Genomic DNA, 27,323 nt, shown 5'->3' with positions numbered 1-27,323 from the left:
TCCGGGTCGGGTCATGATCCAAATCCATCTAATAGCAAAACCCTAATTTGGCGCCGATATCTCCATCTTCCTTCTCCATAAACCCTTTCTTCTAACCTACTCAGTTTTTCTTTTTGCGTCGCTCTCTTCCGCAGGCGAGAAAGATGGTGAAACGGAGTAAAAGTAAGATAAATCCTTCAATCAAATTTTTATTCTGGATCTGTCTTTGTCGACGATGAATTGAATCAATTGTTCAGTTCAGGATTTTATTGGGTCTTTATTGATTGTTGGATGTTTTTTTTTGCAGAGAGTAAGAGTAAGAGGGTGACCTTGAAGCAGAAGCATAAGGTCCTGAGAAAGGTGAAGGAGCACCACAAGAAGAAGGCAAAGGATGCTAAAAAGCTTGGGCTCCACCGTAAGCCAAGAGTAGAGAAGGACCCAGGTATCCCCAATGACTGGCCTTTCAAGGAACAAGAGCTTAAAGCCCTCGAAGTTCGACGTGCCCGTGCTCTCGAGGAGATTGAACAGAAGAAAGAAGCCCGCAAAGAAAGGGTATCTCCATTCTTTTAACTTTGTCATTCATAGCTATACTACTGTTCAGATAATCATATAACTTCGAATTGAGGTCGCAGTTGTTTAAGATATTTCCTTTGTGTTGTGGGTTTTAATTGATTGATAAAAGATAGCATTTTTCATGGCTTGCTGTTTGATTTACTCGTATTATGAAGTGGTGTTTGTGTTCTGATCTCTCTTAATAAATATATATTCAGGCCAAAAAGAGGAAACTTGGTTTGGTTGATGATGATGATACCAAGACAGAAGAAGAGACCAGAGAGGAGTTCACTAAAGTCCTCAATGTTCGAGGTGTGTCTATATGGATACCTTCTCCACACGTCTATGTGATTTCTCTCTGCTTTTACATGCACTAATGTCTTTTGTTTCACAGATAACTCGGAGAGGGCTTTCTACAAGGAGCTAGTTAAAGTCATTGAATTGTCTGATGTCATTTTGGAGGTTCTTGATGCCCGTGATCCTCTTGGCACCCGTTGTACCGACATGGAGAGGATGGTAATGCAAGCCGGTCCCAATAAGCATCTTGTGTTGCTGCTGAACAAGATTGGTAAGTTCTTATATAAGTCTTTGCTCGTGAACATAAAAAGTTGTTTGTTTACTCCGGGTGGTGTAATTTCTTCTTGTAACCGATTCTCTCTTTCCAGATCTTGTTCCCCGAGAGGCTGCTGAGAAATGGCTTAAGTACCTTAGGGAAGAATTTCCAGCTGTTGCATTCAAGTGTAGCACCCAGGAACAGAGATCAAACTTGGGTTGGAAATCATCTAAGGCATCAAAACCAAGCAATATGTTGCAGACGAGTGATTGTCTTGGAGCAGACACTCTTATCAAATTGTTGAAAAACTACTCAAGAAGTCATGAGGTTGGTTTTCATAATTTACACTTTAATCAACCTACCTTGGCATGAAGTTATATTATTCAGTTTCAATTAAATATTCCTTTGTTGTTCTTTGGCAGTTAAAAAAATCTATTACAGTTGGTATTATTGGACTGCCTAATGTCGGCAAGAGTAGTCTTATTAACAGTTTGAAGAGAGCTCATGTTGTCAATGTCGGTGCCACTCCTGGACTTACTAGGTCTCTGCAAGAGGTTCACTTAGACAAAAACGTGAAGTTACTGGATTGTCCTGGAGTTGTGATGCTCAAATCATCAGGAAATGATGCTTCTATAGCTCTCCGAAATTGTAAAAGAATCGAGAAGTTGGATGACCCAGTTAGTCCAGGTAATTGGATATAAGCTCAAGATAGAATCACACTTCTTTTTGTGCTGTCTTTTAAGGGTTATAAAATCTGAGTGACCTAACTTGGAATTTGTTACTTTGTGAAAAAAATAGTGAAGGAAATTCTCAAGCTTTGTCCAACACAAATGCTGGTGACTCTCTACAAAATTCCAAGCTTCGAGGCAGTTGATGATTTTCTTTACAAAGTAGCCACTGTAAGGGGTAAGCTTAAAAAGGGTGGTCTTGTGGATATTGAAGCTGCTGCCAGAATTGTTTTGCATGACTGGAATGAAGGTGCGGATCTTAACTTGAAGCATAAATATTTTTTCAAAACCAGTTTGTTAACTCATCATTGTCTCTAACATGAACGGTTATGCAGGTAAAATCCCATACTATACAATGCCGCCAAAGAGGGACCAAGGTGGACATGCAGAGTCAAAGATTGTGTCCGAGCTGGCCAAGGATTTCAACATCGATGAGGTTTACAGTGGTGAATCCTCTTTCATCGGGAGCTTGAAGACGGTAAACGAATTTAACCCTGTTGAAGTTCCTTCAAATGGTCCTCTCAATTTCGATGAAACTATGATCGAGGTTAGTAATTATCTCGTGATTTTCCATTTGCTTGTAAACGGTTCAGACTGGGTTAATCTTGGTTTATGTATCACAAAAAAAAAACACAGGATGAGTCTAAGACTGAGACAGAAGAAGAGCCTGAGCATGACAGTGATGATGATGAGTCTATGGGAGGGGAAGAGGAGGAAGAGGCAGGAAAGTCGAAAGAGAAATCAGAGACGGGGAGGCAGAACGTGAAGCTATATGCAGCGGAAAGCATGTTGAATACAAAAAAGCAGAAAGCAGAGAAGAAGAAGAGGAAGAAAGCAAAGAAAGCAGGAGGTGGTGAGGAGGATCTGATGGACGGAGATTATGATTTTAAAGTGGATTATAGGAAGAAGAAAGATGGGGAAGACGAAGAATTCCAGATTGAGGCTAAAATTCCAATGGCTGGACTTTTGCCAGAAGAATGAGTGTGATTGGAAACTAGTTGTTTTTTTTGTATTTTGCGTTTATGATTTGGTCGGTTGAACTTTTTGATATATATGTGCTTCATGAACTAGTAGTAATGCTGAAGCGATTTTGATTTCTACAATTAACCTTTCTTTTATTCCAATTCTGCTCTGCTTATCAAATATCTTAAGAACGAAAATTCGGAAAGCATTGAGCTAAGTTTACTTCTTTGCCTTTCACAGGGAAATAATAATTACCCTTTCAGGTAACGAATGACGAAAACACCCTCCATAGTAAAAGAAAACGAGTTGTGTTCATATCCGATCTCCGACCAAGAACTTCTGGTGGTACATCGGATTTCTCTGTTTGAAGGTATTCCTGCTCCATTTGACAAGAGGATGCTTCCAAACTCGAGTTTTTATCCTTGTAAGTGCACTATTGTTGGAAACCATGATATCAAATTCAATTCCAAGTTGCAAATGTGAAAGCAGTTTAAACCCGTTTTGACTTTAAAACAGTAAAGGACGTTGACTTTGTTGAGGTCCTTGTTGAAGGATAATTGATCAAAATGTTATGTGGCAGGCATGTAAGGTGTGAATCGAAAGCTTGGCTTTGCTCAAATTCAACAAGTTCACCAACAGGTTCAAGCGAGACTGAGAGGAAGATGGCTTCGGCTACTGTTGATTTTGGGATCGGACGGATTCTTAGTGTCCTGGAAAACGAGACCTTGTTATTATCAGGAGTCCATGTTGAGATTGATAAAATGAAGAAGGAGTTGCTGATCATGAAGTCTTTTCTTGAGGACACCCATAAACATGGTGGAAATGGATCCATAGCAACAACAACTCAAGTCTTCCAAACTTTTGTGGCAAACACGAGAGATCGAAGACATTCTCGACGAGTTTGGCTATCACATCCACGGTTATCGTAGTTGCGCCAAACTTTGGCGTGCGTTTCATTTCCCGAGGTATATGTGGGCGAGGCACTCAATAGCTCAGAAGCTAGGAGTGGTGAATGTCATGATTCAATCCATTTCTGATTCCATGAAAAGGTACTATCATTCAGAAAACTATCAAGCAGCAATATTATCGCCTACTGATGATGGCGATGCAAAGTGGGTGAACAACATCAGTGAGTCATCTCTTTTCTTTAGTGAAAATAGTCTTGTAGGGATTGATGCACCCAAGGGAAAGCTCATCGGACGGCTTCTAAGTCCGGAACCTCAGCGGATTGTTGTCGCCGTGGTTGGGATGGGCGGTTCAGGGAAGACTACACTCTCAGCGAATATCTTCAAGTCCCAGAGCGTGCGGAGGCATTTTGAGTGTTACGCTTGGGTTACAATCTCGAAATCTTATGAGATTGAAGATGTATTTAGGACCATGATCAAGGAGTTCTATAAAGAAGCAGAAACACAGATTCCAGCTGAATTATACTCCTTAGGCTACAGAGAGTTGGTGGAAAAACTTGTGGAGTATTTGCAGTCAAAGAGGTACATTGTTGTGCTTGATGATGTATGGACCACTGGTCTATGGAGGGAGATAAGTATCGCTCTACCAGATGGTATTTACGGAAGTCGTGTTATGATGACCACTCGGGACATGAACGTGGCTTCTTTCCCATATGGAATCGGGAGCGGAAAGCACGAGATTGAGCTCTTAAAAGAAGACGAAGCTTGGGTGCTTTTCTCCAACAAAGCTTTTCCGGGAAGTCTTGAGCAATGCAGAACGCAGAATTTAGAGCCGATAGCACGGAAATTACTCGAGAGATGTCAGGGTTTGCCATTAGCTATTGCTTCTTTGGGGAGCATGATGTCAACCAAGAAGTTTGAATCAGAATGGAAGAAAGTCTACAGTACTTTGAATTGGGAATTGAACAACAATCTTGAACTCAAGATTGTTCGAAGCATTTTGTTGCTTAGCTTCAACGATTTGCCATACCCGCTTAAACGTTGTTTCTTATATTGTTCTCTTTTCCCTGTGAACTATCGGATGAAAAGAAAGAGTCTCGTTAGGATGTGGATGGCACAAAGATTTGTGGAACCGATCAGAGGAGTGAAAGCAGAAGAAGTGGCTGATAGTTACCTCAATGAACTTGTTTACAGAAATATGCTTCAAGTTATCTTGTGGAATCCTTTTGGACGACCCAAGGCGTTCAAGATGCATGACGTGATATGGGAGATTGCTCTATCTGTATCCAAACTTGAGAGGTTTTGTGATGTATATAATGATGACAGCGATGGTGATGATGCTGCAGAGACAATCGAGAATTATGGTAGTCGCCATTTATGCATTCAGAAAGAGATGACACCAGATAGTATACGTGCAACAAACCTTCACTCTCTTTTGGTTTGCTCTTCTGCTAAACACAAGATGGACTTACTTCCAAGTCTGAAACTTCTGAGAGCCTTAGACCTTGAAGATTCTGCCATCAGCAAGTTACCAGATTGTTTAGTAACTATGTTCAACCTAAAGTACTTGAATTTGTCGAAGACACAGGTAAAAGAACTGCCAAAAGACTTCCATAAACTCATCAATTTGGAGACATTGAATACAAAGCACTCCAAGATTGAGGAACTTCCTCCAGGGATGTGGAAGTTGCAGAAGTTGCGTTATCTCATTACTTTTCGGCGCAATGATGGACATGATTCCAATTGGAACTATGTTTTAGGTACAAGGGTTGTTCCTAAAATCTGGCAGTTGAAGGATTTGCAAGTCATGGACTGCTTCAACGCAGAAGCTGAGCTTATCAAAAACCTTGGGAATATGACTCAACTCACAAGAATAAGTCTTGTCATGGTTAAGAGAGAACATGGAAGAGACTTATGTGATTCACTGAATAAGATTAGAAGACTTCGGTTCTTATCTTTAACGTCGATTCATGAAGAGGAACCGTTAGAGATAGATGACCTGATAGCAACTGCAAGCATTGAGAAGCTCTTTCTTGCTGGGAAACTGGAGAGGGTACCAATTTGGTTCAACACCCTTCAAAACCTTACCTATTTGGGTTTGCGTGGATCTCAGTTGCAAGAAAACGCCATTCTCTCTATCCAAACGCTTCCTAGATTGGTATGGCTTTCGTTTTACAATGCATACATGGGGCCTAGGTTGTGTTTTGCACAAGGATTTCAGAATCTGAAGATTCTAGAGATAGTTCAGATGAAACATCTGACAGAAGTTGTTATAGAAGATGGTGCAATGTTTGAGCTTCAGAAGCTTTATATCAGGGCTTGTAGAGGGTTAGAGTCGGTACCGAAAGGAATTGAGAATCTTATAAATCTTCAAGAACTGCATTTGATTCATGTTTCTAATCAGTTGGTGGAAGGGATTAGTGGAGATGGAAGTGTAGACCGGTCAAGGGTTAAACACATTCCTGCGATTAAGCATTATTTCAGAACTGATAATGGGTCTTTCTATGTGAGCCTCTCATCTTGAGTGGCCAAGGCAAGCTTCATCATACAAGATACTGCACATTGCACTGTGAAAATTAGCAATCATATATACTAAACGTCATGAGTTTACCAAACAGCTAACTTCCACTGCTTTGTACATTAAGTTGGTTAAATATGGTCAGCTATTTGTTATGTAATTCTGTTTGAAGCTAAAACCTTATTAGTCTTTCTGAATTAAAGTGGTTCATTTACAATCCCAAAAAGTAGGACCTTTACTATTCGATGTAACTAGATATTTGGACTAAATAGTTTACTACTACGAGATAACATTCCAAAATGCGTCATTCCATTTTAAATTCATCCTCTTTACGATCCAAAACTGATCGAAAAGTTTTGAAGTTTTGAAATATTGAAAAAAGAAAGTAAAAAATCTTGTTATCAACGATCCGCGGCGGTTAAGATGGAGATTATATGGATATCTGACCATTCGTGTTAGCCACGCGCAAGTGAAGCGCGTAAAGTACATAGTAACCTCCCCGAGAATCGGATCCGGATCCGAAAATAGCTGACCCGTTTTGAAGCGGTTTGATTTTCAATTTTCCAAAAGACCGTTTTGGGCCAAGTCAATAACAAAAATTTAAGTCGAGGCTATTTGGTGTCCCTTGGTATTATTATTATCGGCCTTTTCCGATGCTCTTTCTTTCTTCTTCATCTTGAAACTCGCGATTCCTTCACTTCTCCTTCTAGGGTTTACTAAGGGTTTCTCAGTCCATTTCACTCTCTTTGTTCTTCTCCAGAGCTTCGTTCACTATTCTCTCTAAAACTTAGGGTTTTCCATTTTCCATCTCCTGGTGTAATGGATAGATACGAGAGAGTCGTTAAACCGAAACCAGAGTCTCCGATTAACGAGAATGAGATCCGTATCACCAGTAAAGGCCTTATCCGAAACTACATCAGTTATGCCACCACTCTTCTTCAGGTACTCTCTCTCTCTCTCTCTCTTTCTATTCTAACTTTTTTCAAGTCCTTCGCTAAAATCGTGCTTCAGTTCTCACTGGAGTGTGAAATGTTCATTGGATTTGTGTGTTCGCTGGTCTGTTGTAAGGTTTTTTGGAGGGCAATCTCTCTTTTGGATCATTTAGGTTTCAAATGTGTCATCATGCATCATTTTTACTTTGATTTCGTTTTTCTTGCATTTCTGATCCTAAAAATGACTCTGTTTGCGATGTCATAGTATTGGAATAATGATGATCTGTTTCTTTTGCTTTCAGGAGAAAAATGTGAAAGACATTGTGTTGAAGGCAATGGGGCAGGCAATCAGCAAGACGGTGGCCATCTCTGAGATACTAAAGGTCTGTGCTCTCTTTTTTTTAGTATATATCATCGAATTGGGGTTTTCTGATATATGCAAGTAGCTGAATTTGTAATCCATACTGCAGAATAAAATTCCAGGTTTGCATCAAGACATTGCAATCAGTTCTATGAGCATTACTGATGTCTGGGAGCCTACTGAGGAGGGTCTTTTTCCGTAAGTGTCTTGCTTTTGCATTACTCTGTTCCTTTGTTTTGTTTTTGGGTAGCCTCAAGTTAATTTCCATATGTTGCAGGGTGGAGTTGACTCGCCATGTTTCCATGATTTCTATCACATTGTCATTGACTGAGCTAAATAAAGATTCTCCTGGGTGAGTTTTACTTTTTTTTTTCTTGGAACTTGGGAAGTCTTGATTCATACAGATCGTTTGCTTTTAATTATTTTTGTTCAAAAGAATCATCTCAGACTCATATTATCATCGAATTTTACTTTACATGGTATCCTCGGTTCTTAAGATATAGCGACAATAAAGGCTTCTAATTGTGTTCAGGTATCAAGCTCCAGCCCAAACAGATCAGTCTAAGCCTCAATATCAGCCACAACAAGGGAGACAAGCCCGCCTGCCATACAATGCTTATGGTGAAGGTAATGCCTGAATCTTTCTTAAGAACTTAAAGCTGTCTATGTTGGTAGGTTATATACTATAACACCTTTTGAAAAATTTGAATGTAGATTCTTATGGTAGAGGGAGAGGTCGTGGCAGAGGGAGCGGCAGGGGAAGAGGTGGATATGGAAACTACCAAGGGGGTTATGAAGGGAAAGACCAAGGGAACTATCAAGAAGATTATCAAGGTATGTTATGCCATCGAAGAAGTTCATTCTGTTTCCTGTGTTTCTGAGATTCTGATATTGGTATTTATTGACGACATTAGTCTAATGATAAATATATGTTACTGTTTGTTTAGTTTGTAACTGACTCGTAGCTTTATTTTGGTATAATTAGACAATGAAGGTGGGTATCCAAACTGGGGTAGAGGCCGTGGACGTGGTGGACGAAGCTATGGCCATCGTGGTAAGTCTGAACATTTTCAATTAGTAAAACTCTGCATAATTTTAATGTGTAAGGGTGATGAAACTATAATCTAGATCAACACTGGGAAGTGTATTTGTTTGTCACTTATCTTTAAACCCTGCTTAATCAAGTGATATCCTTTTTGTTTCAATCTTTACGTTTTGTTTGAAATACAGTTTTTGGATTTAATTTGCTCCACTTGATTTTGTTTTAGGTACTGGATATCAGGGTGGCAGAGGCGGGTATGGTGGTGGGAGAGATGGCGGATATGGTGATGGGAGAGATGACGGATATGGGGGAGGGAGAAACGACAGGTATGGTGGAGGAAGAGACGATGGGTATGGTGGAGGGAGAAACGACAGGTATAGTGGAGGCAGAAACGACGGGTATGGTGGAGGAAGAGATGACGGGTATGGTGGAGGGAGAAACGACGGGTATAGTGGAGGCAGAAACGACGGGTATGGTGGAGGGAGAGATGATGGATATGGTGGAGGCAGAAATGATGGGTATGGGGGAAGAAGAGGCGGATTTCGAGGCGGTCGTGGTGGAGGCAGAGATGAAGGATATGGTGGAGGCCGAGGTGGGTATGGTGGTAGAGGTGGAGGAAGAGGTGATGGGTATGGTGGAGGAAGAGGTGATGGGTATGGTGGCGGCAGGGGTGATGGTTATGGAGGTGGCGGCAGAGGTGATGGTTATGGAGGTGGCCGAGGTGATGGGTATGGTGGCAGCAGAGGTGATGGTTATGGAGGTGGCCGAGGTGATGGTTATGAGGGAGGCCGAGGCGGATACCGTGGAGGTAGAGGTGGATATGGTCGTGGACGTGGAAGGTTGGGTAATGGTGGTCGTTCAAGGGGTGGTGCTAGTAACCAAAACGAAGCCTAAGCTGTTTTGATATCCCATTTTCTAAGCTATATGGGTAATTTGCTGCTTAATTTTCCGTTGCCTAAAAGACCCTTAAAATTCTTAGCACAATCTACCGACCACTCCCAAGGGTTTTGATATGTTTTTAAGAGGTTATGGTTAAAGTATGTGATCTTCGGAGGACGGTTCTGTAAAATTCCCTTTTGGTAATTTCCATATCAAAGCCTAAGGGAGTTCAAGGAAGGGGTTTTGTTTTGTTCTCTTTACCTTTCTTCTGCACAAATTTAGCCAAGTACAAAATCAGCTTATGTTGCATTTTTTTTTTTTTTTTTTTTAGCTAAGCAAAATATGTTGCATCTTGTAATTAATTATGGATATCTTTTTTTGGTATGTCTAAATTTCTCTGTAATGTGTCTTATAGTATATTGTGAGGAAATCAAATTAATAAATGCTTTCTAAAGGGAGAAAAGATTTAGTGCAATATTGGATGGAGTAAAAGAACAAAAAGAGACAGCCAAACTTAGCTGCACTCCCTATTGATTGCATCTTCATTTACTCTTAATTTTATTTTAGTCCTTTCTTTGAGAAAAAGTTTAACAAGTTAAAATATTTTGGATGTCTTCATCTAAGAGTTGGCAGGATAAATGAAAATTGGATTTGTGTCCGATGTAAAAAAGTGGTGCTGCCCAGGATCGAACTGGAGACCTTTTGCGTGTAAGGCAAACGTGATAACCACTACACCACAGCACCAGCTGACCATAAACTGATGTTTAAAGATGATAACAAAAAACTGGCAATTAATCCATGAATTAAAAAATATGCAAAAATGCACTAATAGGCTTTCCCAAAAATAATATTAAAGAAGAGAGCTAAGGAGCAGTATATAACATGTGAAAATATGAAGAAGAAAAATATCATGAAAAATGGTAAAAACAATAATTACTCTTCTTAGATATTTTCTTGGGTCAAAATTTGGAAGTATATTAATAATAACATAATCAGGTGGAAGGGAAAAGGCGACAATGACGTAAAATACGAAATGACAGAGAGAAGAGAAGATTCGCTGTCAAAGCATACGACAGCGTTTGAAGAATATATTAATTTTCGGAGAGTTTGATATTTGATTATAAATTGACCAAATTATCCATCACTCGGACAGTTAATAACGAAGTCCCCCGCCTGAACCGGAGTGAACCCATCACGTAACCACCAGACGCGTCTTCGTTCGAACTCGCCGATATAATCGAACCTTTACTTCTTCTTTTCTTTTTAAAAAATCGAAGAATTACAAGAAAAGAATCGTATAATTAATATTTGCCTTGGCTTTATCGGATTCGAAACACGCATACGCAAATTCGAGAGATACCCGAAGAAAGGATTTGTCGTATTTAAAAGGCGTGGATCCAGATCGTTTTCTGCTGGTGGAGAGATAGAGATAGAGAGAGATTCACGATGCCGGAAATATCTCCGGCTGAGCTCGCCAGGGTTTCTTCGTCTTCTTCTTCTTCCTCAAGTTCCGGCCGAGCGTCGGTAAAAATCGAGGAGATTGAAGGCGGTGCTGCTGCTGGTGGCGTCGTCATTGGCTCTGAAGAACTTGAGACCAATCCCAAAACTGTTGTTGCCTCCATTGCTGATGAAACTGTGGCTGAATCTTCAGGTTTGTTTCTCCCTGCAAATTGAATTCAATTGTTGATTCCGTTGTTTGGTTTGAATGCTATCGTAATTGGGTTCTTGTTTTCAGGTTCTGGCAATAAAAGCTTTTCTCGAGTATGGACAATGCCATTGGAGGGTTCATCGAGCAGTGATAGGGCTGAATCATCATCAACAAACCAACCTAGGTTAGATAAATCAAAGACTGAGAGGCAGCAAAAAGTTACTCACATTCTTGCTGAGGATGCTGCTAAGATTTTCGATGACAAAATCTCTGCAGGGAAGAAGGTACTACTTCTTTTTTTGGTTTGTTTTTTCTCTTGTCCTTGTTCTATTTTTAGTTTTCTCTTTGACTTTGAATCGTGTGTACACTTTCTTTTTATGATTCCTACTTTTATGGACAATGTTACTCTCCATGACACTTAGTCTTATTTTAATAAATGTCATATTTTGCAGCTTAAATTGCTGAACCGTATAGCTACTGTGAAACATGATGGGACAGTTGAATTTGACGTTCCAGCAGATGTTATCCCCCAACCTATTGTTGTTGACCGTGAAGAATCCAAAAACGGTCTTTGCGCTGATGAGTCTATTGATGGGGTTGACCTTCAGTATATCCCTCCTATGCAAATCGTGATGTTAATTGTTGGAACACGCGGTGATGTTCAACCTTTTGTTGCAATAGCCAAACGGCTTCAGGTTGCCTGATTTCTTCATTTGGACAATATTGATAAATTGGCTGGGAGAAAGTTACTGACTGTTTCCATTATGCAGGATTATGGGCATCGAGTTCGACTTGCAACTCATGCAAATTTTAAAGAGTTTGTTTTGACTGCTGGATTGGAGTTCTATCCTTTAGGTGGAGATCCAAAAGTGCTCGCCGGTTGTATGTATCTACCAAACATTCCCTTTCTTTCTTCATCCTTGTTAGTATTTTCTATTCTATCTTTGTAAGTTATCAGCAATTCACTGGTTTCCTTGCTATGTTGTGTACAGATATGGTTAAGAACAAGGGATTTTTGCCATCAGGCCCTTCAGAGATTCCAATTCAACGAAACCAAATGAAGGACATCATATATTCTCTACTTCCAGCATGCAAAGAACCTGATCCAGATTCTGGAATTTCCTTTAAAGCTGATGCAATTATTGCCAACCCTCCAGCATATGGTTAGTTTCATCAACTTTGGAATTACTGGCTACTATTTTACCATTGAGGATAAAATCGTTTGCATACCTAGATCTTGGCAGCAAGTACATCTGTACATGCGATGATTCTATAGTTTGAGATGCTTTGTATTTCTGGCTTCCCGGCCTATTATAGATTCACTTTTAATGGTGACTAACTTGGAAAATCACCACTTCAGGACATACCCATGTCGCAGAAGCACTGAAGATACCGATTCACGTATTTTTCACCATGCCATGGACGTAAGTCTTGTAATGGCAACACATTATGGCTGAATGAGTGTTACTTTCAACACTTTTTTTCTTCTTCTTTTTGTTCTGAATTATTCACTTTCTTTTTGCTATCTAATAATTATCCAGACCAACAAGTGAATTTCCACACCCATTGTCACGTGTCAAACAACCAGCAGGATACAGAGTGAGACTTGTTTATTTACATATCATCTGATTGTTGTTTGCTTTTAAACTTGACTTCTTTGTTCTTAATCGACATCATGCAATTTCAGCTTTCGTATCAAATCGTCGACTCATTGATCTGGCTTGGAATAAGAGATATGGTAAATGACCTTAGGAAAAAGAAATTGAAACTACGGCCTGTTACATATCTAAGCGGAACACAAGGATCTGGATCTAATATCCCACATGGATATATGTGGAGTCCTCACCTTGTCCCAAAGCCAAAAGGTAGTATGACTCATTAGCTTACTGATGAAATAGTGATGTTTTTATTTTTTAGATCTTTACTCTCCTTACTTTTTTTTTCTCAGACTGGGGGCCTCAAATTGATGTAGTGGGATTTTGCTTTCTTGATCTTGCATCCAACTATGAACCTCCTGCAGAGCTTGTGGAATGGCTAGAAGCTGGTGACAAGCCCATATATATCGGCTTTGGTAGTCTCGTGAGTGTTTTTTTTTTTTTTTACTGATTTGTATCTCTATAGGATCTTATGAGAAATTGAAAATAATGTATCTCCTGTTCTGTTTATTTGTGGTAAAGCCTGTGCAAGAACCAGAGAAAATGACAGAAATCATTGTAGAAGCACTTCAAAGAACTAAACAGAGAGGAATCATCAACAAAGGCTGGGGTGGCCTTGGAAACTGTAGGTTCTTCAATCCGTATTACCTTTCCATTATCGGATCATTGGATGTTTTCATGTTTGGTATATGTTACAATAATATGTGCTTGATGTGGTTTTCATATAGTGAAAGAACCGAAGGACTTCGTTTACTTGTTGGATAATGTCCCACATGACTGGCTATTCCCGAGATGCAAAGCTGTGGTATGTCTAATAATCTGGAAATTCTCGTCGTTTAGCCTTGATTTTTTTTTTTTTTTTTTTGGTTCTGGAGATTTTTTGCCACACATTTTACTTATCTGGATTTTTAGTTTATGAGTCTCATCTTTAAGTCTGTAATTGTTGCTCCTCTGCTTTCAGGTTCATCATGGTGGTGCTGGAACAACGGCTGCAGGTCTTAAAGCCTCGGTAAGTTTAATATGAGTGGAAGCTAAAGTCTGTGTCTTGAGATAGGACTTAAGTTGTTAATATGAGAGTGTTTTGCCTTTTTCCTTGAACACAGTGCCCAACTACAATCGTGCCTTTCTTTGGAGACCAACCTTTTTGGGGAGAACGAGTGCATGCTAGAGGTGTAGGTCCTGCACCAATCCCAGTGGATGAATTCTCACTTCATAAGCTTGAAGATGCCATAAATTTCATGCTCGACGATAAGGTAAATAGTATTTTCAAAACCAATCGGGTTTTTAACAAGTTTTGGTTTGGTTGCAGTCTAAGCATCTAAGTGTGAGCAGGTGAAGAGCAGTGCAGAGACGCTAGCAAAGGCGATGAAGGACGAGGATGGTGTGGCTGGAGCCGTGAAGGCCTTCTTTAAACATCTTCCAAGTGCGAAACAGAATCTTCCGGATCAGATCCCAGAACCTTCTGGATTTCTCTCTTTCAGAAAATGCTTTGGCTGTTCGTAACTCTCTCCCTCCAGAATCTCCTCTTTTCTCTTTTGTATTGTTGTCTCTTGTATGTCCTGTTTTCTTCTTCGGTTTTGGCTTTACAACAACTCGCTTAGGAAAAGTTATAACATTTGTGAAGTGCTTGGGAAATTCGATATTTTAGGGGATGCATATAATTTAAAATTATAAGTAGCAAAAAAATATATTAAAATTTCTGAAGATGCGCAGAGTAGTGAAGATTGTGGGATCGATTTAGAGCCGGACTTAGCACATGGTCATGAAACATTTCAATGGGGTCTCACTTTAAAGGGATCCCACGTAAATGTTTTTTTAGTTATAAATATATATAAGGAAAATTGGATATAAAGGATAAATAATTAAATTATTGTCCATCTATGCATTCTATATTTTTAATTGGTCATATATGCTTTAAAATTTGTCATATATGCTTTGATATAATTAAAATCTCATTTATATCTCTATTTTTTTCTGTTAGATCTTGTTAAACTATAAAATTCCAAAATTAATTAGATTACTTTCTAAAAATGATTTGGAGAAAATATATGACAAAAATAATATTTAATTACTTTCTAATTTTTTTTTGCCGTAGATAATTTCAAATCTTCTTTCGCTTTAATTATTTTTTTTACGGCATCTTCTTCTTCTATTTTTTTACGGCAACTTCTTCTTTGATTTTCTCTTTTGGGACTGCCCATCGATATGTTGGACGATGTCAACATATACATGCACATCAAAGGCATGTAGATGATCTACGGAAAATAACATCAGCTCATGTATTCATGACCGAATGGCAAAGTATGAACCTCTACAGCTAGATTCTAATATAATAGAAAATGAGTGAAAAACAAACACACAATGATTTATGCAACTTTTTTACATGTCAATTCACTTTTACGTTAGTCACTTTCAAATATTACGCCTATAGTAAACCACAATTTTCCACAAATGTGGTACTTTTGTTAGTTTATAATTGAGTTTGGTTATATTACGTATTTTGTATTTTGTGTAAGTAGAGCAACACGTTTCACTCATGTTACGTATTTTTCACGAAAAAGTTGCGTAGTTTCGTAATCTTAACTTTTTATATTCGATTTCCATATTTTATAATTTATTTTCCTTTTTTTAAAAATCATTGTAAATTACATAGAATTTGTTTTCTATTTTTTTGTAGAATATATAGAAAAATATAAGAATGTGTATTCTAACAATTTTAGAACATGGGTAAATGTTAGAAAACATATTCTAATTTTTCTAGAAGAAAGAGCAAAGTATAGAATATGTATTCTAAATTTCGTAGAATTTAGCATTCTAAATACCGTAGAACAGAAATACGTTCTAAATTTTCTAGAACATGTAGAGTGTATAGAATACATTATCTAAATTTTATAGAACATGTACAACATATAGAATTCACATTCTAAATTCAGAAGGCGTAGTCTAAACTTCGTAGATCATATTTTATTCATCCAAAACGGTAACAAAAACGATATATATTTGATTTTATAAGTATCCCCATGACTTCTTTATCATTTGCCTAAAATCTATTTTGAATTTTATTTTAATTATTTGTCTTTTATATCTAATTTTCCCTAAAAAAAATATTTTTTATAAGATTTAAGTTATTATTTCTTTTTTAAAGGATATAATTGTAATATGTTTTTTAAAATAATAGTTTTGTTTAAATTGATTATTTTTACTTTATAATTTTCAATATTATGAAAATTATGATGTTATTTTTTTCTTAATTCTACTTGCCCCAAAATTCATTGGTCCTGCTCTGGATCGATTTTTAATGTTATGACATCTTTTGTTTCATTTTCTTGAGCTGCAACTTCTATTGAATGGTGTTGTACATAAACAACAAATCTCTATTTTTCTATTAATTTGTTGCTTTTTTATCATTAATTGGTCTATGTAAGAGCATCTTTGATTGCTTGTTGATGTGGTATAATTGTTACGGCCAATAAATGAATTTCCAAATGTGGTGAGCTATTTTTGTTCATCTATTCTTTTGTCATTTGTATTGTTTGTTTTCTAGTTATACTCGTAAATTTCATGACCTATGAAAGCGCATGTTTTGACATTAAACGTTGTTGCCGACAATCAACAAGTGGGAGCCTACATTAGCTTAGTTACTTTATAACAAAATTATTGTCCGCTTATCAAACGATGATTACTTGATTATTACATAATTATAACATTATTAGCAGTTAAAAAATTGAATGATTAACTTTGTAATGAACATAAGGTGCAATAGTCACATGGGGAAAGTCAATAGTGCCGAATTAAGGAAATAAAATTATCCGGAACAATATGAGACCTACAAGTTTCAGTTAGCTGTCCTAGCTAATAACTTTATATGGTTTAAATTATTTATTATAGTTTTTATTTTCCCTTTTAAATTGTCTTTTACAAATCATTATCCAATGACTCGCGAGTTGCGAGAAAGAAGAGAGGGATGAGGAATACCAATCACATGACATGATACCGTTTGTTGGCCAAACTCATTATTGCTTATCACTGTACGATTATATTATACAAGTACACATGCACATGTGTTTTCATTTTCTATAGAAACAAAAATAATAATTGCTATAGATATCTAAACCCTTATTTATACTTGAAAGGTTATAAATTCTGATTGAAAGCTTATTAGTTATAACTTATATAAGTACGCTGATATAACAAGTTTTAGCACTTAACTTTTTTCGTAAGAACAATATTTTTTAGAATTGTTTAGAGATATACCTAACACCCTAGATTAAATCTGTCGGTCGGGTATTAATGCATGAAAGATGACTTATGAAAACAGTCAAATAGTTTTTGTAACCTACTTTATTATTGTTCAAAAATAAATATGTATAGAGGTATAAAGGTTTTCTGATGAAAAATGAATATGGAATCAAATAATATAATCGTTAAATATATTTTTTATTAACTGTAAAACCGCTGAATTGCGATTTTCACAATCATACTTGCTATAAATTCAGGGAAATGATGAATAGAGCACATATAGTTCGCAATAAACTTTTTAATAGATAAAACCATACATAATGGGTGAATGATTTAATCATCGTCCAGATAAGCAATCACAACCTAGATTCATGACTCTGCGGAGTAAACAATTTATATACTTTTAGATTTTTTTTTCTTTATTTATTCTTTATATTTATTATTTTCTATGAAATTAGGCCAATAAGATAATGGGAATGGTCACACAATCTTCTTCTTATATTAACATCTCTCTCCCGTAGCCTTTTCTTCTACTCTTCTTCTCCTATTCCTCCTTTTTCTCTTTTTTTTTCTTCGAGAAAAGCCTCTGCCTCAGATAGAGACAGCTAAACAGAACAGAGCAAGAACACTACAGCCATAACAATGGCTGTCACAAAACTTATTCTCTTTGCTTCTGCATTGCTTCTAACAACTCTCTTTATCGGCGTTAATTCATCCAGGTAACCACTTATCATCACATTATTGTCATTTTATTGTACATTGGTTTTAGGCATGCCTAAGACATCCATTGCAGATTAATTTCAAGTTCAATGTAGCTTAATTCTACGTTTTCGATCTTGTTCATGCAACCGAGCCATTGAGCTTAAATAGTTCAGCATAACACCTAACTAAGAGGTTTTTTGTGGGTTACGATAGATGGGTTTTCTAAAAAGATAAATTTTAATCAATCATACATGAGACAATAACGTTTAGATTGTATAATTAATGTTTTTTCAGGTCCAATGAAACATGGCATGAACATGCAGTTGAGAACCCAGACGAAGTAGCTGCCATGGTGGACATGTGAGTTTCTCTAAAAAAACAAAAGATATTCCACGAATATATATGTCTATAACTTAAAAATATATATATATATATATATATGTCTATAACTTTACTATTAATTAACAACTACCTCATTTCTTGTATATAAATTAGCTAATAAGTATTTTTAGTCTATTGAACACTTAAAACAACTCAAGTCTTACTCCCATAATTATTAATCAAAAAAAGAAAATTAAACTCTTACTTCCACAGGGTATATCATCTCGTGATATTTCTTTTAATCGAGAAAAAAACAGGTAAGTAGAATTTATGACAAAGCAGAGCTCACATGAAGTTCTCTTGAAAAAGTTTGACACATCACTTTCATATTCTAGTCAAAATGGGTCCAACCCAAAGCCACATTCCTCTGACTATTCCCTTTCTTTCTCCTTTTCCATTATCATAAATAAACAAAATAATGATTTTGTTAGATAATTTACTAGTTTTTTCATCAAATATAACCTCTGTTTTCTTAAGACAATGAAACTATGTTAGATGATTAGGTTTTCTTTTGGGTTAAAAATTTAGCTCATTTACTTAAACAGTTAACATATATTTGTATAAGTTGGTTTTTGATTTATAGATCCTAGTGACACCGACATGCTATAACTACAGAAAGTTCATTTCCGAATTAACCAAAAAGAAAATAAATCCGGATTTGTATATGTATATTTATGTCATTTCGATTACTAATCGTGGTGAGTGAGAGATACTTTATGCTTATTCTCCTACTGCTCACATGTAAGCAAGTATTCGGTAGCTTCTTCATTAAAGGCAATAATGCATTTTGATCATAAAAATATATTTTAAAATGTAGTATCAAAATGTTTGATCATGCATTTTGATCCTTTCCTTTCCCTTTTCTTGAGATTGTGTAGTATCAAAATGTTTCTTTGTTTTTTTATTATTTTTAGCCAAGGATCATTCTCTAGGTCTTATTGTAACACCTAAACTTTTCATCTAATGATATTAACCATTTTAGCAAAAAAAAAAAAAAACATTTTAAAATAAACTTTGATAGTGAAAAATGTTTTGTGGTATTATTGAGAGGCATTGGTCCAGTCTCGAGAACATGTGTAAATGTTTTCAGTACTAATCTTTGAAACAATGATTTGCCAGCCCATGCACATGCTCTTGTCACATGCAGTGACACGTACTCTTCATAACATTTTTTTTTTTTTTAAATCAACAATTCGTTGGACTTGGAATTTTCATTAGTCTTACATAAATTTTTTATAATTAATGATATACCATGTCTTGAGTTTTTAGTTTTGCAGTACGAAAAAGAGTTTCGACAGTAGGTTATATAACTTGTTTTTGATTTTCTTCAGTACAAAACCACAAACATAACTATTTTGGCGTGATGACAAAAAAAAAAAAAAACTATTTTGGCGTTTTCACACAAAAGATAACAATAGTTATGTATTTTGAAAAGTCCTATATATATGTAAGATCATTTAACTCCCTCCAACTATGATCAATGTCACTTTTTGTTTATCAAAGAAAAAACTATGGAATTATCCCCTTCAAAAGTTTATTTTCTGCTCTATAGAGAGCTTGACGGTGTCTTGTGCGGCATATTTGCATGCATTTTTTCATGAATTTGTTTTTCTGTTCTGATAAATAAAACTATTATACATTATACAATTGTGGAAAGATCGGATTTTTAATGTAATTCTATTATACATATGGTTTTAAAATTTAGTGGTATATGTGAGATATCTTAAAAATTTAGCTAACCTTAGCTAAGGTTAAATGATTTACAGATATTTGTGGTAATACATGTTGGATTAATCAATTTATTGTTGAACTCCTAAATTAGCACTTTAACAAAAAAAAAAAAAAAGAACTCCCTAAATTAGCAATTCAGGCCTCTCTTATTTGACTTCGAGTTTTTGTTTATATAAAAAATTAGAAATTTCATATATAGTATATAATGTGACAAAATTTTCTTCTACAAGTATTGAGAGTATAAATTAGCTAAAATAAAACTCAAATTTATACGATAAATCAGATAACTAATTTTGTAGTGATTAAGTAAAATTATGGAAAGTCATATAATTTTCAATTTTCCATTACTTAATTTGGTTCAACATATATAATGATGATGAAACAGGAGCATTCGAAACAGCACAGAGCGGAGAAGATTAGGTTACTTCTCCTGCGCCACCGGCAACCCAATCGACGATTGCTGGCGTTGCGACCGCAAATGGCAGCTCCGTCGCAAACGTTTAGCCGATTGCTCAATCGGATTTGGCCGCAACGCAATCGGAGGCCGCGACGGTCGTTTCTACGTCGTAACCGACCCTGGAGACGACAATCCGGTTAATCCGATACCGGGAACACTCCGTCACGCAGTGATCCAGGACGAGCCACTCTGGATCATCTTCAAACGCGACATGGTCATAACCTTGAAGCAAGAGCTGATCATGAACAGCTTCAAAACCATCGATGGTCGTGGTGTCAATGTTCACATAGCTAATGGAGCTTGTCTCACGATTCAATACGTTACGAACATTATTGTCCATGGGATTCATATTCATGACTGTGTACCTACGGGTAATGCTATGGTTAGAAGCTCTCCGTCGCATTATGGGTTTAGATCGATGGCTGATGGTGATGCCATCTCGATTTTTGGGTCGAGTCATATTTGGATTGATCACAATTCGCTTTCTAATTGTGCTGATGGGCTTGTTGACGCTGTTATGAGCTCCACTGCAATTACTGTCTCAAACAATTTCTTCACCCATCACAATGAGGTAAAACCTAATTCATTATTGGGATGATTGATTTTCTCTGTTCGTTGATTTGGGAATTAGGGTTTTTTAGCAGTAAATTGATTAGAGATTGTGTTCACCAGGTTATGTTGTTGGGGCACAGTGACTCATACACAAGAGATAAGGTGATGCAAGTCACAATTGCTTACAACCATTTTGGTGAAGGTTTAATCCAGAGAATGCCAAGGTACTAACTTGCTTGAAGAAAACGGTCTTAACATTCCTCAGAAAATCTCAAGCTCTGTTTAGTTGTGTGATTAGAGAAGTTGTGTAGACTCTAAGAAACGTTTGTTTTTTGCAGATGTAGGCATGGATATTTCCATGTAGTTAACAACGACTACACGCACTGGGAAATGTATGCAATTGGTGGTAGTGCTAGTCCCACCATCAACAGTCAGGGCAATCGATTTCTTGCTCCAACAAACCCATTTGCTAAGGAGGTATCACTTGATTCAAAGGATCGATCTTTATAGTGTTTTGACATTAATTCTATGTCATGATTACAAACACAAACTGTGTCATTGGTCTTTCTAACATGATTATTGCAATGAGATTGATGATTGGTGAAAATTGTGGAATATGGCAGGTGACTAAGAGAGAGTACACAGGAGAATCGAAATGGAAGCACTGGAATTGGAGATCAGAAGGAGATCTTTTCTTAAACGGAGCATTTTTCACACGTTCTGGAGCTGGAGCTGGATCCAACTATGCCAGAGCTTCGAGTTTATCAGCCAAATCATCCTCACTCGTTGGCACCATGACCTCTTACTCAGGTGCTCTTAACTGCAGAGCTGGTCGTCGATGTTAATTGATCAAGAATCAGGAAGAAAACAAAAAAAAAAAACCTTTTTTTGGTTGTGCAGTAGTCGACAAGTTTACCCATATCAGGCCCTCTGTTTTTTTCCTTTTCACTTTTTTTTTTTTTTTTTCACTCTTGGGGTCTCTTGCGATATATGCTTCCTATTGGATGTGGAAGCCTAATTTAAACGGCTTCAACTGTAATATAAAGTTGTATGATTAATTCTTTTCACGTCCATTGATATAAAGTTGTTTCATGAGTCGTTATCTTGCTTTACTGGCCTCTAAATGTACTTTGGTGGGCTGCTTCAAAAGGAATCAATCAATAGTGAATGGATTGAGAAATGAAGGAAGTGAATGTGGTGGGGACTTAAGAAAGGAAACAGAGGAGAGACAAGAAGCACATGAGATTGCAAAGATGGAAATGTGCTTTAAAGAAGAAAAGTCTCTTTTTGAGTCATGTGATGTTTGGCCAACGATCATGTCAATGCTTCTCCCCTCCATTACAACCCGATTTGAACTAATTATATTCTCCATGATTCCACACCGATAGCTCATTATTCCCTCTTATTTGGTACTGATATTGAATTATTGATGGTAAAATAAGATACATATTTTTAATTGGTTTTGATGATTTCGAAACATTTAGATATGCAATGACTAGATATGAATTAGTCAATTAGTTGCAACAACATATAAAGGGATCGTCATCCTTCCAGCCAACACATTGACCAACAGTGTATCCTTTTCTGATGCAAGCGGCCGTACAGTCCCCAACCAATGTACATGGTGCAATGCATTCTGTTTGCGCTTCTACTTTATCTACAATTCACTCCAAAAAAAAAAAAAACAGAAATTTCATAACACAATATTAATATTTCTCATAATTTTATATTACCATAGACAAAAGAAGATGTGTAGCTCATAGAAGGTCTAACCTGGAATCAGAAAGAGGAAGATTATTGAAGTAATCACGAGCAAGCTCATGAATCCAATCTTGTAATTCATTTTCGTTGTATTATCAATATCACTTTAGTCTCAAAATCTGTTTTATAGAGATATTCAGACTCGAGCGGGATTTAATTGGTGTTCGTTTTCATTGACTAGCACATTACCATTCTAGGGGCACTTAAAATGTTCTTTCTATTGATATTACGAATTTAGAATGTGACCTATTTCTCTTGACTGGTTTAACCCAAAAATAAAAATTACCAAAAAAAAAAATTACTTTGTTTTTTTTTTTTTTTGCTAAGAACTTTGTTTTCGTTTGACTGTATAATTGAGTTATTTTATTGCCAATGTAAGGAGACTTCGATTCTCTCAATCCTTTTGCATGCAAGACGTACTCAAACATTGGACGACATTTAAGTACTCCTTATGCAGACCTCTTATTTTTACTCTCATCCATATATCACATATGATATAATACTTTTAGTAGAAAATTTAAAAGTTGAGAAAATTGTCCAATTCCAAAATAACCTAAATTTCGTTCTCTATCATTTTGTCACGCCTCGCCGCCTCCTAACAACCAAATAGAACTCCGTTGAAGCTGTGATTCCAATTCATGATAACCGATTCTGACTTCATTCTTTACATATTTTCTTTTTTTTTGTCAAATAGTTTTACTTTTTATATAACAAAATTACTTAGTTAACCACAAACAAAATATATAACAAATTTACTTTGGTTTTCTTAGTTTCGGAGACCAAAACAAGACAATTGAAATTGTCAACAACTCACACATTTTTCGATCATATATAAAAAAGGTGCATTACATGGAAGCAAATAGATCCAATTATCCTCACACAAGTTCCAAATAGGAACGGAATACAAATTTATCAGATTCTAGAAGGATCGTAATCCCGTCTTGGCGCTTTTTGATGCCTTGCGTTGGCCTTGGAGACATACTCAAGGTTTAATCAAATTCCTCATAAAACCACATCATGAAGTGTTTATCGTATGCACAGTCCATTGAACAAGCGAACAAAACAGTTGAATCTGGAGAAGCAGCCTCAAGGAAGGAAGGGAACCCCCAACGTTGTTCACACACTAAATTTGGACAAGTAGCCTTAAGGAAGGAAGGGAACCTGCAACGTTTTTTACACCATATGCAAAAAGGTCTAGTCATACCATCGTTGGCAACTAGTTCAGCTTGGCCGTATTTGTTCCCTGGCTTTAAGTAACTAAAGTCTCCAAGTACACAGTTGATATGGAGAGTTGACCCACAATCATCACAACCATAAAACCAAACGCTAGGATCTATCTTTCCCTCACAAATATCACACCATAGTTGACCTTTCGATTTCCCAGGAACATGATGCAACGATAAATCATGATCGTCGCATCTGTGTTTCACTTTTCTTGGTAAAGTGGCACAATCCATGCCTAGATTAAACTCACAAACAGTACAACTTAAGACATAGTGTAAATATTTACCACATGCTCCACAAAGCTTAAGTCTTCCGGTTGGTGACAATATGTGGTATAAGGGATGGGGATGCAGTTCATGGTGAAAAGGCTCGGAAACGGAGCCGCACCGCACATCAAACTTTTCAAACCTTGAACAGTACCGGAAGCCATCGAATAATTTGTTACAAGATCTACACCCATTATACTCGCCAGCCTTATTCAATTCGTAACCTGTAGAGCAAGCTTCTCGGTGTGCATGATACTTCGTTTCCTCCGAGGAAGACTAGCACATACTTTATGAAGGAAGAACTCGCATTGCACACATTTGAAGAATGGATCACAACTGATGGGAGTGATGCAAGCGTCGCACCGCATCTTTTCATAACCGATAACATTATCATCACCAAGTCTTAGATTATGTTCTTCATGACTAAAATGAATGATTTCTTTATCATTTATTACCTTGTATGGATCTTCAATTTCTTCTTCTTCTTCTTCAGGCTCATCTTCCAGTTCTTTTCCATCCCACACATCTTCCCTTGTCGCACACTTTGAATGAACAGCATAATTAGGACAACGCTTGCAAGTGAAAGCTCCAAACATCCAATCTATCTCTTTGCGACAAACTCCACATGAATCCCAACCGCCGTGGCCGAGATGATAGGTGCGAGAAATACGGTGGTCATGACGGTTAATGTTTATAACTCGGGGCAAATCGATGCAGTCTTTGTGCAGCATGAAAGCACATTCAAAACAAAAGTAAGGATTGCAGTCACCAAGCATCCCACATGCATTACAAGTGAAGGTGATCTTTCTCGGCATGAGGGTGAATGTATGGTCGTGGCTCTTTGGTTGATAAATAGTACGCTCTGGTGGAAACCTCCAACAACGCACATCTACGCTGAAGTTACATAAAGAACAATGATACGTCGGATCAACAAGTTCTTCTCTACAAAAATGGCATTTGCCATCTGTATAGTCAATTGTCCCGGGCGAGACTTTCTTGAGAGGATGTCTGGAGTGACACGGGTGCTCGATGGTGTCTGGCCACTCGATGCATTCCGAATGCGCATGAAATTTGCAGCTTGGACAGTAATAGCACATGCCATAATCTCCGTCGCATACTGCACAATAACTATATGATTGCGTCAAATATATGTAGCTTAACATATGATTGCAGGGAATCTTCATCTTTTGCTTTGGTTGGTCCATTGGTTGGTCTGGGATCGGCTCCATTTTTGTTGGGTGAAGTCGAAAGATTGAATATCAAAGGGAAGGCACAAGTTTGTACTTTTTTCATGAGTGGGTGGGCAAGACCTCCTTGCTAACTCATTTTTCTTTGTGTCCCTTTTGAGTTATACATAAATTGTGTAACCAGTGACCTGATTGTCAGGTCATATACAGTATTATTTTAGTATTTACCGATTGTCATTGACTTTACCGACAAAACCAGCTCATCATCGTGCATCGTGCAGATTGCAACATTATTTATTACTCCTTCGGTTCCAAATTATAAGATGCTTTTGTTAAAAGCACAAAGATTAAGAAATAATAAATGTTTATTTATTTATAAAAATTTAACCAATAGAAAAAATGACAGCAGAATTCAAAAGGTCATAAATAAACTAAATAAACATAAATTATGCATAAAAATCTGAAAAAATTTTATATTGTGGAACAAGAAAAAAAGTCTTAAACATCCTATAATTTGGAACAGAGGAAGTAATTATCAATAGGCCATTTTGTCGTGTTATTATATTTGTTGAATTTATAAAATTGATCTACCATAAACATTACTTTTTTAAGTGTTTCATTTGGTCTTTTTTTTTTTTTGTCATCTAGTTATATATATATATTGAAATAGGCTTGAATACCAAAACAGGTTACACAAAAATTGATCCTGATACGTGTCATCTGGTTATATATATATTGAAATAGGCTTTATTTTTATATATAAACGAACAGCTAGCGGCGATCATTTTAAAAAGAGTGAATTTGGGCAGAAGTAAAAATGGGAACACAAATTAGGGGAAGGGTATTATCAGAAGCTGTCGGCAAAGAGGTATTATCAAAAGTTAGAAAAGGGTCACTTTTAGAAGTTATTTACAAAATAACCAGGAAGCGTAAAACGTATGCGCGTGGGTTTGGCTTCTGACATAAAAGTACAATTGAAATGACATATATTAAATGCTTGCCAAGTAACTGACCCTCACGCGCCCCACATGCGCATGTCCAACATAAGAGCTGCTTAGACATACACATTTTAATATAGACGTCTACATATCTAACAGGAGGAGTAAAACTCATTGAATATGTAGTTGTACATAACTAGATATACATGTATTTATAAATATAGCTATCTATAGCTAATGAATGACCATTTATATCGCGTGAAAAGTTAAAACGTAGAGCCATAAAAGGTTAGAAGGTATAACCAACAGATTGAAAGAAAAATACAGATACTACTAGTTCAGAAGATGAAAGACTGGTAGAACAACAGTTCAAAATAAAGAAGGAGGATAGAGGAATAATCCAAAAGAAAACATAGGTAGATTATAATAAAATACACAACCCTCATTGGGTTTCTAATGAAAGTCAACGGGTGCAGCGGAAAATTGTCCTTCGAATATTGACCCCAACCTCTAATACAACCAATAAACATCTAACGGCTGAACTTGACACCTTCTTCAAGGCGCTTTAACAATACTTGAACACTGGGGTCACTTACCTCATCAACCCAACCGCAATCTTCCACCCCAGTGACAACATCAGCCGAAGGTATGATAGACAGAACATCGACCTATAAAAGCGGTTGATAGACGTTAAAAAGGGATATAGCCGTATATCTAAACAAATAACGCATGACAAAAACTGAACGGACATTTATATAAACACGTAGAGGTCTAATATACCTGATCTTCTCCATCCAATTCCCACACTTTATCTAATTTCAAAGAAATTACAGGGAACATATGTTCATCGTCGGATTCTGGTTCGGTTCTATCACAACCTACTGAAAGGATGGCCGGCATAGCCTCCACAAATACAAGGACCAAAGCGTGTATAAAACCTTGGATGGCAACAGTGGCCTAAGCCAATTGAAGTAAAGATCTAGACTTAATGCATTGCAGCGTCATATCAAAACTGTACCGACCCCAAGGATATTTCAAAAACACATCCAAATCCCGAATCATCTCAACATGCTCCCTCGGAATCATCATTGTGGGCCAACTTCTCGGAGAACACCGGCTTTCAGTAAAGATCCATGATTTCTCAAAGCTAGGTCGAATGGTTTCGATCTT

At 36.9% G+C, this 27,323-nt stretch overlaps 7 protein-coding genes, 1 long non-coding RNA gene and 1 other non-coding gene across 10 annotated transcripts; 5 read left to right on the top strand and 4 right to left on the bottom strand.

Moving 5' to 3' along the window:
* The first annotated feature begins 57 nt into the window (after window positions 1–57).
* On the top strand, window positions 58–2,936 carry LOC9320689 (guanine nucleotide-binding protein-like NSN1). Its single transcript, XM_002884577.2, has 9 exons — window positions 58–162; window positions 287–531; window positions 750–843; window positions 926–1,099; window positions 1,197–1,411; window positions 1,507–1,771; window positions 1,883–2,062; window positions 2,148–2,359; window positions 2,449–2,936. The coding sequence occupies exons 1-9, from the start codon at window positions 144–146 to the stop codon at window positions 2,791–2,793; spliced, it is 1,749 nt and encodes a 582-aa protein (XP_002884623.1). The 5' UTR covers window positions 58–143; the 3' UTR covers window positions 2,794–2,936.
* An 88-nt stretch (window positions 2,937–3,024) lies between these two features.
* LOC9320688 (disease resistance protein RPM1) lies at window positions 3,025–6,490 on the top strand. The gene is given in 3 exon segments (XM_021030885.1): window positions 3,025–3,199; window positions 3,356–3,655; window positions 3,657–6,490. Coding segments are annotated over 2 exon segments (2,766 nt in total). The 5' UTR covers window positions 3,025–3,199; window positions 3,356–3,437; the 3' UTR covers window positions 6,205–6,490.
* Window positions 6,491–6,790: 300 nt separating this feature from the next.
* On the top strand, window positions 6,791–9,815 carry LOC9320687 (glycine-rich cell wall structural protein). Of its 2 annotated transcripts, none has more exons than XM_021033617.1 (8): window positions 6,791–7,140; window positions 7,433–7,513; window positions 7,601–7,689; window positions 7,769–7,843; window positions 8,024–8,118; window positions 8,219–8,325; window positions 8,477–8,545; window positions 8,774–9,815. In XM_021033617.1, the coding sequence occupies exons 1-8, from the start codon at window positions 7,018–7,020 to the stop codon at window positions 9,425–9,427; spliced, it is 1,293 nt and encodes a 430-aa protein (XP_020889276.1). In that variant the 5' UTR covers window positions 6,791–7,017; the 3' UTR covers window positions 9,428–9,815. The 2 variants fall into 2 exon arrangements, with proteins under 2 accessions (XP_020889276.1, XP_020889275.1); XM_021033616.1 differs by having other exon boundaries at window positions 6,794–7,140; window positions 8,206–8,325; window positions 8,760–9,815.
* A 268-nt stretch (window positions 9,816–10,083) lies between these two features.
* On the bottom strand, window positions 10,084–10,156 carry TRNAV-UAC. Its single transcript has one exon. It is a non-coding gene; the product is annotated as a tRNA-Val (tRNA).
* Window positions 10,157–10,604: 448 nt separating this feature from the next.
* Window positions 10,605–14,419, top strand: LOC9320686 (sterol 3-beta-glucosyltransferase UGT80A2). Its single transcript, XM_002884574.2, has 14 exons — window positions 10,605–11,063; window positions 11,148–11,344; window positions 11,513–11,755; window positions 11,831–11,942; window positions 12,053–12,223; window positions 12,421–12,484; window positions 12,602–12,659; window positions 12,748–12,925; window positions 13,009–13,139; window positions 13,238–13,340; window positions 13,444–13,520; window positions 13,677–13,724; window positions 13,819–13,968; window positions 14,048–14,419. The coding sequence occupies exons 1-14, from the start codon at window positions 10,859–10,861 to the stop codon at window positions 14,216–14,218; spliced, it is 1,908 nt and encodes a 635-aa protein (XP_002884620.1). The 5' UTR covers window positions 10,605–10,858; the 3' UTR covers window positions 14,219–14,419.
* Window positions 14,420–17,402: 2,983 nt separating this feature from the next.
* Window positions 17,403–21,887, top strand: LOC9318575 (probable pectate lyase 8). The gene is made up of 6 exons (XM_002884573.2): window positions 17,403–17,673; window positions 17,951–18,016; window positions 20,154–20,796; window positions 20,898–21,001; window positions 21,116–21,254; window positions 21,401–21,887. Exons 1-6 carry the CDS (start codon window positions 17,597–17,599, stop codon window positions 21,620–21,622), a joined length of 1,251 nt encoding a protein of 416 aa, XP_002884619.1. The 5' UTR covers window positions 17,403–17,596; the 3' UTR covers window positions 21,623–21,887.
* Window positions 21,713–22,775, bottom strand: LOC9318574 (defensin-like protein 74). The gene is made up of 2 exons (XM_002882461.2): window positions 22,551–22,775; window positions 21,713–22,434 (listed from the first exon to the last, which is right to left on the bottom strand). The coding sequence occupies exons 1-2, from the start codon at window positions 22,618–22,620 to the stop codon at window positions 22,292–22,294; spliced, it is 213 nt and encodes a 70-aa protein (XP_002882507.1). The 5' UTR covers window positions 22,621–22,775; the 3' UTR covers window positions 21,713–22,291.
* A 121-nt stretch (window positions 22,776–22,896) lies between these two features.
* On the bottom strand, window positions 22,897–25,672 carry LOC110229738. Its single transcript, XM_021030526.1, is given in 2 exon segments — window positions 22,897–24,244; window positions 24,247–25,672. Coding segments are annotated over 2 exon segments (1,728 nt in total). The 5' UTR covers window positions 25,258–25,672; the 3' UTR covers window positions 22,897–23,527.
* A 767-nt stretch (window positions 25,673–26,439) lies between these two features.
* On the bottom strand, window positions 26,440–27,312 carry LOC9318573. The gene is made up of 2 exons (XR_002333409.1): window positions 26,934–27,312; window positions 26,440–26,821 (listed from the first exon to the last, which is right to left on the bottom strand). It is a non-coding gene; the product is annotated as an uncharacterized LOC9318573 (long non-coding RNA).
* Window positions 27,313–27,323: the final 11 nt, after the last annotated feature.

This window comes from Arabidopsis lyrata (genome assembly GCF_000004255.2).
Source record: "Arabidopsis lyrata subsp. lyrata unplaced genomic scaffold ARALYscaffold_3, whole genome shotgun sequence".
Taxonomy (NCBI): domain Eukaryota; kingdom Viridiplantae; phylum Streptophyta; class Magnoliopsida; order Brassicales; family Brassicaceae; genus Arabidopsis; species Arabidopsis lyrata.
Note: the sequence above shows the minus strand (reverse complement) of the source record. Positions and strands in the feature narration are given on the sequence as shown.

What these genes read in the sequence shown, in the direction of transcription:
- LOC9318574 (XM_002882461.2), bottom strand. Translation starts at nt 22,620, where the DNA reads ATGAATTACAAGATTGGATTCATGAGCTTGCTCGTGATTACTTCAATA. An exon ending in CTTCCTCTTTCTGATTCCAG is followed by an intron (nt 22,435 to 22,550) that starts GTTAGACCTTCT and finishes AGTGAATTGTAG; the next exon opens with ATAAAGTAGAAGCGCAAACA.
- LOC9320687 (XM_021033616.1), top strand. Translation starts at nt 7,018, where the DNA reads ATGGATAGATACGAGAGAGTCGTTAAACCGAAACCAGAGTCTCCGATT. An exon ending in ACTGAGGAGGGTCTTTTTCC is followed by an intron (nt 7,690 to 7,768) that starts GTAAGTGTCTTG and finishes CATATGTTGCAG; the next exon opens with GGTGGAGTTGACTCGCCATG. An exon ending in CTAAATAAAGATTCTCCTGG is followed by an intron (nt 7,844 to 8,023) that starts GTGAGTTTTACT and finishes AATTGTGTTCAG; the next exon opens with GTATCAAGCTCCAGCCCAAA.
- LOC9320689 (XM_002884577.2), top strand. An exon ending in GTTGCTGCTGAACAAGATTG is followed by an intron (nt 1,100 to 1,196) that starts GTAAGTTCTTAT and finishes CTCTCTTTCCAG; the next exon opens with ATCTTGTTCCCCGAGAGGCT. An exon ending in GGATGACCCAGTTAGTCCAG is followed by an intron (nt 1,772 to 1,882) that starts GTAATTGGATAT and finishes TGAAAAAAATAG; the next exon opens with TGAAGGAAATTCTCAAGCTT.
- LOC9320686 (XM_002884574.2), top strand. Translation starts at nt 10,859, where the DNA reads ATGCCGGAAATATCTCCGGCTGAGCTCGCCAGGGTTTCTTCGTCTTCT. An exon ending in ATATCGGCTTTGGTAGTCTC is followed by an intron (nt 13,140 to 13,237) that starts GTGAGTGTTTTT and finishes TTTGTGGTAAAG; the next exon opens with CCTGTGCAAGAACCAGAGAA. An exon ending in CTGGGGTGGCCTTGGAAACT is followed by an intron (nt 13,341 to 13,443) that starts GTAGGTTCTTCA and finishes GTTTTCATATAG; the next exon opens with TGAAAGAACCGAAGGACTTC.
- LOC9318575 (XM_002884573.2), top strand. Translation starts at nt 17,597, where the DNA reads ATGGCTGTCACAAAACTTATTCTCTTTGCTTCTGCATTGCTTCTAACA. An exon ending in TCTTCACCCATCACAATGAG is followed by an intron (nt 20,797 to 20,897) that starts GTAAAACCTAAT and finishes TGTGTTCACCAG; the next exon opens with GTTATGTTGTTGGGGCACAG. An exon ending in TTAATCCAGAGAATGCCAAG is followed by an intron (nt 21,002 to 21,115) that starts GTACTAACTTGC and finishes TGTTTTTTGCAG; the next exon opens with ATGTAGGCATGGATATTTCC.